The sequence below is a fragment of the Etheostoma spectabile genome, unplaced genomic scaffold (assembly GCF_008692095.1).
Source record: "Etheostoma spectabile isolate EspeVRDwgs_2016 unplaced genomic scaffold, UIUC_Espe_1.0 scaffold123, whole genome shotgun sequence".
Classification (NCBI taxonomy): Eukaryota; Metazoa; Chordata; class Actinopteri; order Perciformes; family Percidae; genus Etheostoma; species Etheostoma spectabile.
The window spans coordinates 222,961-236,044 of record NW_022605572.1 but is presented as its reverse complement, the minus strand read 5'-3'; the positions used below and the strand labels follow the sequence as shown (position 1 = coordinate 236,044).

At 39.6% G+C, this 13,084-nt stretch overlaps 1 protein-coding gene across 1 annotated transcript in view; it reads left to right on the top strand.

Moving 5' to 3' along the window:
- Positions 1 to 2,493: 2,493 nt before the first annotated feature.
- rnf103 (ring finger protein 103) overlaps positions 2,494 to 13,084 on the top strand; it is a 38,693-nt gene continuing 28,102 nt past the window's right edge. The window contains exon 1 of the mRNA XM_032510627.1: positions 2,494 to 3,212. Within this exon, the coding sequence (XP_032366518.1) occupies positions 2,987 to 3,212 (226 nt within the window). The 5' untranslated portion in view covers positions 2,494 to 2,986. The remainder of the gene's footprint in view (positions 3,213 to 13,084) is intronic.

The window sequence follows — 13,084 nt, the reverse complement described above, 5'->3', positions numbered from 1 at the left end:
TTATTACAGTTTTTAATATCGAGCCTACGCACTGCACATCACCAGCCCCGTTTAATGAGCGCATTGTTTGGTTCAATACAGCGGGTAATATAGGGTAACCTGAGAACTTGTGTGTGCAGAGTTGGTACTGCTAGCGCTATATAATAATTAATGTGTCTTATTGTGGTTTCCACGTAATGGACCATCAAGGGCAGTTCAAAACGTTACAAAAACAGACCAGTAGGTTGTCGCACCATGCCAGCTGTGTGCAAACTGCTGTCATATAAGATGAAAGAGAAATTAGTTTTATGTTCAGTAACTTGGAAAGCTAAACATTTTCCATTATTTTCATTATAACTGCTTCACAAATCACGTTTCTTTGCCCCTGCTTAAGTCATTAGCCTACTCACCAAAATGATCTCTTCCGTCATAATGTTTGGCTGATTTCCATGTGTGCTATTATACTGCGTGAACTGTTTTAGGAGTTGACTGTGACACTCACCAATTTAAAACATGTCTCACATATAGACATCCAGTCCTTGGGGGTGTGGGCTCTAGTGTGGTAATAAACAACAAGCAGTGAACTGATCTAAACATTTTAATAAATAATTGATTCATTTATTATTTGCATAAAATACAATAGATTAACAACAAAGGGACATTTCAACTAAACTAAACTATTCTGCAAGTGAACATAATAGAAAAAATTTGAACAAGTTAATAATTTATATTTGCCTAAAATGACATCACCACGATGTCAGCACAGATGAACATAACTCAATTTAACAGGCCCCCCAACAACACCCTCTTAAATAAAAACTACACACACTCTGACTACATCAGCCAAATTCCCACCCAAGTTATTGTCAGCTTTTAGAGAGGAGCAATAGAAAGCATCCTGACTGGAAACATCCCAAACTGGCATGGGATGTGCACAGCCCAGGACCGACCATGACCAGGACCTGAGCTCTACAGCGGAGGTTAAAACTGCCAGAGATCATTGGTACCCATCTCCCCAGCTTCAGTGATATCAGGGAGTGAGGTGCATACGCAAGACCCAAAGATCCTAAAGGACAGTACCCCCCAGCCACACCTGATCACCATGCTGCCTTCTGGGAAGGGATATAGAGGTTTCTGCTGCCGCACCACAGACTGCAGAGCAGCTTTTCTTCCAAGCTCTCAGACTCTCACATTCTAATTCATCCCCGCACTGCTCCACTAGCTAGAGTTTATTTCTGTTTACCATTTTTATATTGCTTCTACAGTATATTAACTTATATTTCTGCTATAGAGAAGGGAGTTACAAACTCAATTTATACTTCATACTATTAACCTGTTATATTGTGACAAAATAAACTACCAAACCTACCTAGAAAATAAAATGAATCTTTGGAAAAGCCAAGTCAAGTTCTGACCTTAAATGATTGAAATGTGTGGAAGGATGAGGAAAGCAGCAGCTCATGTGAGGAACCCCAGATGGCCTACTTAGGACATTTCTGATGGGAGTTGTTGTCTGAGCTGCTAGAGAGCTGATAGCAGTGTTAGAATCAGGTTAAAACAGAAGGCATGCAGGTTTAACTCTGGGATTGGGGTGAATAATGATGATGATGATGATGATGATGGTATAGCAGGTTACAAATAAAACAAAAACCAATGAAGTGAACACAATAAATACATCTGTATCAGTAATCTTGATTTAAAACAGTTCCCATAGCACATTACAGTCGTCATTTAAGACTGCTCTTGCTGGTTGAAAGGGGGAACAGTTTGGTCCATTGTGGAGAAACCACATTAAAATGAACTTAATTTTTAATTAGCGCTAACAGTACCAACTCTGCACACACAGTTCTCAGGTTACCCTCTATTACCAACTGTATTGAACCAACACTGCGCTCATTAAACGGGTGGTGATGTCACGTGGATAGGCTCGATATAAATAACTATATAAACTACTGTTGCTAACATTTTTCTTTGGGTCCAGGTTCATATCACCTATTTATTGATTGATTTTTTCTTCTAACGTTACTCTGGTATAAACGTTAGTGCAGCACAATTTACCTGTTATAAAAGCTTGGCTTTTATTTTTATAGCTATATTTACTATTACTTCGCGGCCCACCTGTCTTTCTTGTAATGTATATCTCAAACGGAGAAATGAAAATAAGAATTCAAAAACAAAAACGGTCCGTTATTGAAATTGGTTTACTCGTTTTTCGTTTTTTGACTTCAGAAACCAAAACGGAAGAACGGCTCTCTTTTTACCGTCTCTTTGTTTTTGGTTTGAAACGACAAACGAAAAACGGTGGTTTTCTCGTTATTTCGTTTTGTGGTTCAAACAAAAATACAAACGATCAAAACGTACACGGACCGGCTTAGCCTCCCCACCAATACTGTTTTCCTTTGTAGTATGTAGTAGGCAATTTCAAAAGCGGCTAATCTTGTATCAGTATTTTATTTTGTATGTCGAAAACGGTCAATCTTTTATCAGTATCTACTTTTGTATCTTGTTTACATGCGCGAGTTGGAGCCGGATGTGACGTCATCTCTGTGACAGCGAACTGTGTACGCCAGCTGATCGGAGCAAAAATTAGATCCGTCATTGGTGTCTTTTTCTGATGTTGTGAATATCTGGAACCACAGCAACATTTGGTGTCACTCGCTTCTGACGTTCAGCGGGAAACTGCAGTGCGTGCAGTTGACACTGGATCTTGTCGACGCCTATTTGTTTTGGTTAATACCAAGGCCTTCCTGCATGCTAAGCTAATTAGCTAGCTGTCACCGTTAGCAGGACTCACGAATGTGAACTACTGGTGAAGGAAGTGAACTGTCAGGGATATCTTTCCAGCCACACTCGATCAAACAATGAAGCTCTGACGGACATACAAATATTTTATAGCTAATATATGTTGTAAATAGGTAGAAAGTCATTGGAAGCCTATCCATTGGTCATAGACAGCCTATGACAGAAACATTATCTTGTGCCAGCAGCGCTCTCGTCCAGCTTTAAGATGTGGTTGAAATTGTTCTTCTTACTCTTGTATTTCATAGTGTTGTTTATGCTAGCAAGAATTTTTGAGGCGGTAGTTTGGTATGAGACTGGTATGTTCGCCTCTCAGCTTGTGGATCCAGTTACTCTCAGTTATAAGAAGTTGAAGACCATCTTGGAGTGTCGTGGGCTGGGATACTCCGGACTGGCTGAGAAGAAGGATGTCAGCGAGCTGGTAGAGAAATCAGGTAATGGTGTGTGTGTGTGTGTATTTAATAATTATTTTACTATAACATAATGGACAGGTATGAGACTAAAACTATTCAAATTAACAATATTGTTTAGTGTTTTAGCCCAAGTCTCAAAGGGGTTCTGTGTTTTTCAAGCCACCACATGTCACTGGGCTAGCTGTGTGTTTGAAGCCCTGAATCCCTTTTTCTCCACTAATAGAAAAGAAAGCCCCAAAGCCTCATGAGGCTTCATCTTCCCATCACTAACGCTACATCCACTATGATACGTTTTTGTTTAAAAACGCATATCTTTTGCAAGGTTAACGTCTCACTTTCACACTACTTAGCTGTTTCCAACCCATGAAACGGAGACATCCATCAATATAGTTTGAAAACTCTGTGGGTTGCGTTGTAGTCTTACACAGATGCAGACATCTTCAGCAGTCGGTTTTATTGGTTTGGTAGGCTTATATACCTTTCAGTGTAGTCTGTCCAACAAAATAAATCCCTTATTATTATTATTATTATTATTATATATATAATAGTCATTTTTGTTTGTATGGAAGTTCCAAATAAAACTAGAACTGCAAGCAGTTATGACGGGGTCCAAGCAATGGCAGTGCCAGTATTTTGATTGTAGGTGGCCCTCCAGAAAACTGGATGGGCCAGTTAAAATAAGCTAAAAAAAAAGGGTTCCCTTCATCTCCGTTTTCCACGCTTTTCAGCAGCACTATGCAACTCAGCAAACTACGTGTGTGGCTCTGGTGCAGCCTCAGTCCTCAGCTCAGTGCTGAAGCGGACAAAGACATACACCTTGACAGTAAGCCTAACTTCATTTATATCTTTTAAATTGTCAATACACAAAAAGTCTGAAACGGAATTATATCTTTGGAGGGTCTGTTTCTCTCTCCATTTATTTACCCAGCAGGGCGGGGAAGGGAACTGCATGTCCAAAATTATTTAACTTACAACTTACTTATAACTTATATAACTTAACCTATAATTCAGAATGACAAATGAACTGTATCGACATGAAATAACAGCAGCATTGAATCTGACACATCTGCTAAACAAAAACAGGAAACAGGAAAACAATCAAAAGTATTTCTCCTGTAGCTGATTTCTTCAGAATAATTGAATAAATAACATATCTAACCATATACACAACATCATAACAATCTGAGCTGATAAATAATCACATATGTACACAATTCAATTCAAACTTGCTTGTGGGACTTGGGGCTACTTACAGCAGGAGACGGCAGGGTTTTGTGCTGAACACAGCAAGAATGTCTTGATGTTCCAGTGAATCAGTCAATTCCCTTTCAAATGACAAAGGGACAAAGAGTTCAGTCTATCTGTTAACATTGTTGCCCTGGTGCCTGTTTTTATCCAATTGACAGCTGAAAAGAGTCTCTCCACAGTACATGTCGTCATGGGCAATGTAAGGAGGGCTGGGAGACTGTTCTTGTTGGGGAAAATCTCATGTGGGCATGCGTTGAGCACTTATATGAGTGTTTCTTTTTTCTCGTTTATGGTCTTGCACGCCACGGTCAGACACCTCATCTCATGAAGGTGTATGTGTCGGGCTTGATACGAGTGTTCAGCTCCATAATCTGCTTGTCCAGTATGTCATTCCATAGTTTCTGTAGGTCTGACTTTTACTGTACAGGTGATGATTTGCCCAGAGTAGATTCAGCGTGCGTATTGTCTAACCTGGCCTGCAACTGATATCCCAGCGCACAATCCCAAAGGTAAAGAACACTAAAAGATTTAAATTTCAATATTGACCAAAATAATGGTAATTATTACTTTTTCTATAACCGAGCAGCCCTACTTCCTGTTTGATGGCAAACGCACAAAATGGCCACCCCGCCACAGCTTTTTCTTTTAATAACTTTTCATCTTTAACGTCTTAAAATGGCACAGACCAAATTAACAGTCGATCAGATTAAATCTTTAGGAGGAGTTTGTTAAAGTAAGCAATGTGGAAATGAACTTTCAATTCAAATTGGCCTGTTGGGTTTAGGGTATGGCTCCAATTACATTTTTTGAACGTCTTGAAATGCTTCATACGTGTACCAAGTTGCGTGAGTCTACGTTAAACGTACTGCAGGGGCTCAATTGTTTTTGCTAGCAAGCCATTTTTGTGCGCTTATTCCCAAAACCCTTAAAATACGTGAATTTTTACCAGAATTGATGCAACCACCAAATATAGTGAGTTTTTGAGTGTGTTAAGCCCCTCAAAAAGGTGATTAATTTGCCAGAAGAAAGGAAAGAAAAGGAAAGGAAGATTTCCTTCCGTTTCAATAGGGCCTTCACCTCTGTCGGCGCTCGGGCCCTAATAATCCTTATGAAAACAATAGGATTCCACAGCCGTCCACAGCCCTGCTGTTGTGGATTCTACAGCCTCAGACTGGGACCCCTAACAAGAACATGATTGAATCAGAATCAGAATCAGAATCAGAAATACTTTATTGATCCCCAAAGGGAAACTCTGTGTTGTAGTTGCACAAATATTATAAATAGAGTAGAAATACAAGAAATAAAGAAATATAAGGAATTGGATACGTACGGTATTTACATAAAGGAATGTTATTATACATTATTTACATAATTAACATAATTAAGGATTTGGAATGGTGAAAAGTAAAATAATAATAATAATAATAATAATTGTAGTATTTGAAATTGCACACATGTCAGGCCAGTGTTATTGCACAAAACAGATAATACAGATAATATTGTCCAGTTTCAACCTCTCTAAGTGTGTGTGCCAGACACTTAGAGGGAAGAGTTATAAAGTTTGATGGCCACAGGCAGGAATGACTTCCTGTGGCGCTCTGTAGTGCATTTTGGGAGAATGAGTCTGTCACTGAAAGTGCTCCTGTGATTGAGCAACAAGCCATGGAGTGGGTGCGAGACATTGCCAGATGGATGTAGTTTGGACAGCGTCCTCCCCGGACACCACCAACAGAGAGTAGACCACCCCCACGACGTCACTGGCCTTGCGAATCAGTTTGTTGAGTCTGTGGCGTCCGCTACCCTCAGCCTGCTGCCCCAGCATGCAACAGCAAAGAGCATGCAACTGGCCACCACAGACTCATAAAAATCTTCAGCATTGTCTGCAGATGTTAAAAGGACCTCAGCCTCCTCAGAAAATAGAGACGGCTTGCCCCTTGTAGAGGGCTTGAGTGTTCTTGGCCCGTCCGTTTTATTGCCAAGTGCACTCCCGGTATTTGTAGTCCTCCACAATGTCACACTGACCCCCTGGATAGAAACAGGGCTCACTGCTGCCTTGGCTCTCCTAGATCCCCCACCAGCTCCCTGGTCTTTGTCACATTGAGCTGGAGAGGTTCTGCTCACTCCATGTGACAAAGCCCCCACACAGCTCTGTACTCAGCCTCGTCCCCCTCGCTGTACATCAACCAAGCAGAGTCACAGAAAAACTTCTGAAGATGGCAGGACTCTGTGGGTAGTGAAGTTGTGGTGTAGATGGTGAAGAGGAAGGAGAGAGGACAGTCCCCTGCGGGGCCCCGGTGTTTCTGACTGTAATGAAGTACAGTATGGTTATTATTAGGGATGTCAAATGATTAAAATTTTTAATCAAATTAATCAATTTTCAGTGGATTAATCAGGATTAATCACTATTTGCAATTACACCTGAATCCTAACCATTTTTCTGAAATGCATACCAAAAGATAAATAACAGGACACAGATACATCATTTTCATATTATGTCTGTTTATTAACACAGCCAAATAATGGTGGTTTAAATCAAGCTGAAACATACACACCATAATATTTGTCCTTGTAATGTCCCATCGCGTCCTCTTTGGCATTCCTCTTAACAGGATGTACAATTACAGGTATCAATTGAACAAAAAGCAATAAATGTAGTCAAATCAAAAAGTGGCCTACCACATTTTTGCACAATTTGAGTCATCTGTTGCTTTTTATGTGGAAAAAAAACATTTTCAATAAAACTTTAAATCAACCAAAAACAATCTTTTCCTTTCCTCCATTCTTTATCCAGTTGCTCAAAAAATCCAGTGCTAACTACTAAACATGTTGCACTGAAATGGTCTCTTTGTTGAAACATCACCTTTCAAATCTACTGAGCTTTCATCATCTTCAGCCAGTTGCTGAGGCAAACAACTTGTTCACATTTTCTGAAAGTAAAGCTGACCTTTTCTTGTTCACAATGTGACCTGCAACTGAGAAAAGTCTTCACAGGGAAAGTGGTGTGCAGGAGTGGCTAGATATTTGTGAGCTAGTGAGGCCAGCTTCTCATGGGCTCCTGAATGAGATGCCCACCACCGCAACGGGCAGGTCCTCCAATTTAATGGCGGGCTCTGCTCTGACCTATGTATGGCAGGTGGACCTCTTCATCTCTTCTGATTCTGAATCTGAGTCCATTTGCAGAAGGCTGATTTTTTCCTGGGTGGCCCATCATCATGTGTCTGTGAAGACCTTCGGGTGATTCTTGTGCAGCATCCCTTCAAGTGTGGTCCCACCTCTTCCCTGTCTGTCTTGGGCAGGCATTTCAAGTCTTTGAAACGAGGGTCCAAACTGTAGCAATCTGGGCCAACTTGTTGAGCTGTTCTTGACGGGATGCTAGGTCCTCCTTTGAACTTGTCTGAATCTCAACCACATATGCAGGGTCCTCATCACAGGCTTCCATCTTGAGACGCAAGTGGCAGAGAGAAGGTAGTACCACAGAACAGAGACATAGGCCTCTCACCCAGGAGCTCAGTTAATACCTACCACAGAACCAACACACACATGCACACAGAGACAGGTTTATTAGACAGTTGGTTATCAACATATTATTTTATTATATATTATTATCATCATCATTATTTTTTTTACATACATAGTTATTGATATTTGACTGTAATTTATTCCAGAAAATAACAAGCAGCATGTATTTGATAAGTTACAGACGATTACCTGCATGGCTCTAGAAGTGTCTCCAGCCTCTGGCATTATCCCACTCTGTCTGCGGTCCGGACAAAACGAGTTGTGCTCCTGATTGTCCAGGCTGCGAAGACGCCTTTATTTTGCTCACGCGCTTGACCATTTCCAGCGTTCGAATTCACAGTGTTAACGCCTGGATCAATGGCTATTGCTTCTTTCCCAGGTCGACTTGTTGTGGCTTGAACGTTCTCCAAGCATTGTGGGCTGTGTTTAAAATGACCGAAATCTTTGCAGCCTGGCCAAAGCAGTACAAAACCGCGGTCAGCAAGCACTCAACTGTGGACACTTCTCTGACACATCGTGAGCGACACAGGTTCAGTGTTCATAGCGTGTAAGGTCGAAAATTTTAAATCATTTTGAACATTTTGTGAATTTTGGACTATTGTTATGTTGTTTACTGCCTGAGCTAACCTGGGCACTATAACCAAGAAACCACTACTATCGCTAACAAACGTAACATAAGTTTAGGGGCTGCACAACTTAAATTGCCCTGCAATAAAAAAATACTTTATACTTGGGGAGAATAACGATCTGAAAAACTACAACTTTTTTATTTTTTGCCTTACAGCACATTTTAATGAATGTACTTATGTCGTACATGGAGGTATTTATGGTACGGAACAATACTTTCGTTACATTTCTGAATGTGGAATGTGTTAAGACAAATGCACCATTCAGAAATTTTAACAAAGTATTGTTATGTCATCTTACAACAATATTGCCTCAGCCCCATCATGTATGTCTTTTTCTGTTCAATGACATAGCAGTCATATCTAGGTAATAAGATGCCTTGGAAGGGGTGTTAATCCAAACAACCGCTTGGGAAAGTGATGTGAGTGGAGCGAAATCCGATAGTCAACCACTAACATAAGCCGATTTGTTTAGCAAATGCAGAGCTGATATTAACATGATGTAAAAGCAAACAAAAAAAAAGTTGGGATTGCCACATGTTTATAAGTATGTTTACCACAGTTTTGGCGTTGTCCTGAACTACAGATAAACAAATAAGAATGCAGTCAATTTTTGTTGAGACAGATACACAGCAATGCCGAGGTCTATCAACACTCCAGCCAACCGAAGTGCAGGCAAGCCGGTTAAGACCGTAAACAAGAGATGCGGCTAACGTTAGGTAAGGCCTAGTCTCGCAAGCCAGACTGTCCCCCACAGCGCTGCGGCCAGGTATCTGGCAGGTCCACCACAGCATTCCAGCGATGGAGAGAAACATCTCTTGTTTAGTGGCAGTCTTAAACCAGTGACGTTGGTCATGGGCGCCACTAAGCATCGCACGGACGCCCCGGTGTGTTGCAAATAGCACTTAAGAAGGAACCTTTTTTGGTGACTTGTTCAAAAGTCTGTTTTAGGCGTGCAACAGAAAAACTCACATGGACAGATTCTGGACAGTTAGACTAGCTGTCTACATTTACCACCCTGAGAAGATCTGAGAGCTAGTTTAATTAGACGGAGTTTAAAATTCAACACAAAGAAAATGTAATTTAATGAACCTGGCCAAAAAGGACATACAGCGGAATTTTCCCGGCGACACCTGGAGGGAAGTGGTAATGCACAGCACCGCACTTTTGGCTCGCCATTATAGGGATCATATACACTGCGACCGCTTTATACTTATAGTTTTAGAGAAATGTAACACACGTGAAACCACTTATCCCCATTGTCTCACTATGACAGAAGTAAAACGCGAAAAAAATCGTATTTGCTTGGAGTTTGCTCAGAACCTGCTTTTTTGTCACATGACAGAGAGGACAGGATAGATGCTCTTCACTACGAAATTTGGCACCGTGTTTATTTTAAAGTGAATTTGTCCTCAGTAGTGAGGCTACCGTGAGAAATGGTGCAGTGATGGGATTGGTATCTTTATTCCACTTCATTCAGAAGCTTATGATGCCTTTAATGACTTTATGAATGGGCATCATGTTTTGGCCAAATAGTATGTTACAGCTTGGTGATTAGTTCATCTCTTGTAGGGCTACTAATCACCACTAACAAAACAATCGCTACAGCTTGTTTGCTGCTAGCTTTGCGCATGAACCTCGCAGATTCTGTTGTCTAGGGATATACTTGTCACTCATCGTAACAGTGTATTGGGTGGTTTTGTAAGGTGAGAAAAGAAGTGGTAAGCGTCTGTACCACCATAAGGATTTTGCATAGTGCATTAGCGTGAGAACATCTGTGCTTTAAGCGGGAGGCATAGTTTGGCGACTAACAATTTCCTCTCCATCTCCTTAATTTTGTTGTCTCCCTGAGCCACGTCTCAAGTTATTAGGTTTTGTCTTTTATTTCCTTCATCCGCACACTGGCTTTTCAACTCACAGTCTCTGTCTGTCTGGTTTGCTTCTGGTGCTTCTTTCTTCCTCTTACTTACCAGCTTTCGAAAGTGTGCCCAGTGACAAAGCCAATGACATATTGCTGCTCTAAGTGAATCACAGCTAACAGAATAATATTTTGGGACAATTGCGATTTATACTTGTACATATGATATTGCAAAAAAAATGTATGGTCATTAAATTGTGTGCAACCTGCTTTACTGATTACTACGAGCTCCCACGCCCCCCAACCCCCCAAAACAGATTGCCTGTTTAAAGGAAGTTTTCCATGCTGCTGTTGGCACCAAAGGGCGTACTCCTGGTAATCTTAGGTCTCCTTTTTTAGCGTGTGCACTCTATCTGTAAATTATCCTATGATAACAATTGTTATGATTTTGACACTTAAAATAGCAATGTAAGTGACATTAAAATAAAGTCAATTTAGTTGTATTACTTCCATCTTTTAATTCTTTATTTTCGAGATTGACAACCGCTCCTGCACATTTCAGTGAGATAAACACTCAAAAGGTAAACCATTCTTGTAAAACTGTATATACTGTAATAACACTAAAGCAATGCGGACATCGCTAGAAAAAACGCTACGTGAGGAAACAGAAAATTCAAAACACACGGACCACAACGCAAAATATTCATAAACTAAGGAACACCAGCACAAGCCAAAGTTTATGGTAATCAAACTGATGATAACTAGACAATATAACACAAACAATACGGGAGGTGTTGATAACTCAAATACACATTCACAACACAACACACTACAGTCTGACTCTGAAAGAATTCGATTCATTTGCACTCGGAGACAATAACATATCAAACAAGAATCGCTATTTATGCAATAAACAGAGTTATGTTCAATACACTGACAGATTTACTGGGACACGGAAAATAAAATAACCCAGAAAATAATTTCTCCATAATTACGAGGAGGATTATCATACGCATTGTGGACTAAAACTAAATTGTTAGCATTTAGATGATTAACACAACTTACCATCTATACAATATTTAAAGAACAATATAACTCAGTATTTACCAATGGATCACAAAAGGATTACAATGCCTGTAAAGAGACAAAAACCATTTATAGAGAATCTAAAACATTAAACAAAAGAACTAAACAGGCAGGAAAAAAGCTCTATACTAAAAAAACATAAAAGTTGTCAACACATCATCAGTATGTAGAAAGGAATACTGCAGTAAACATACATAATAACAAAAACAATATTAAAGATTATAGGACATATATTAGTTAGTATTATTAAAAAAAGGACAACAAATAAAAGAGCGAATATATATATTGTAAAGAATTGTAAATACAAAACATCTACTGATTGCAATGAACGTGATCATGAAATTTTGTAAAGAAAAAAAAAAAAAGTTATTGTAGGGGATCTCAGAACATAATCTGTAATCTAGCATTATAACGTTAAATTTTACTAACAAAATAAAATACTAACTAGCACTTAAACAACTGGGACAGACACACTTACAAATACAGGCCTTTTCATCACTATCACAATTCGCAAAAATCCTACGACAAACGATTTATAATCGTTTATAGACTTTTGTTAAAAAACAAATTACTTTTGGGCAGTTAAAATGGATTGGTTCAAATTGCTCAACACAACCTGCATATACTGATTCAATTGAGGAGATTAAATGCATAGAACAATAAACAGTATGCAATTGACGTCTTCAGAGATCTGTAAAAACGGTCCTCTGAAAACTTACTTTAGAGACATGAACAATATGTGAATTGGAGACTATCGTCTGCTTGTACTTGTTCCTTGGCATCCCCCAGGGGTCCATTTGGGTGCCAAACGGTTTTCTTCCATCTATAAATGTACTTTGCAAGTATAAAACATATTACTATTCGTCAGATGCACCAATTTTTGTTCTGTGCAAATTTAAGGAACTACTGAATGATTATTACTTTAGAAATGTGCAAATATGGGCGCCCCGGATAGCACGTTGGTAGGTGGGCACCCACATACAAAGGTTTACCTCCTTGATACCACCGGAGCCCCGGGTTCGACTCCAACCTGCGACATGTCCTTCCATCTCCACTCTCACCTTGTCTGTCTTCAGCTTACTGTCACCAGAAGGCCTAAAATACCCCCCACCCCCCCCCCCAAAAAATACCAAATGTGGTCAAATTAAACGGGTGGTTCGACCAAAACAAACTACATTTAACTTAGTCAAAATTAAAATCATGTATTGCGGTAATTGTAAAAAGACTACTCAGTACAGATACAGGTGATTTGTGGGAATCAAAATAATTAAAGATACATATACGGTTGTCGGCGGGGGGGTAATAATAGACCAAATAAGATGGAAATATTACAGAAAATATCCTAAAACCTCCACAAAAAACTTGTCAAGAAGCGTTTTAGTACTAAATAATGCAACAACATTTCGGACCAAAAGCATCAATATTCTTTCTGTCCGTTGTATTATAATCTAATTACTGGTGCGAGGGTTTGGGGAAAAAACTTAAAATGTGTATCATCACTATATAATTGCAAAAAAGGAGCACACGGATAAGTCATAAACTGGTACATAGAAAAA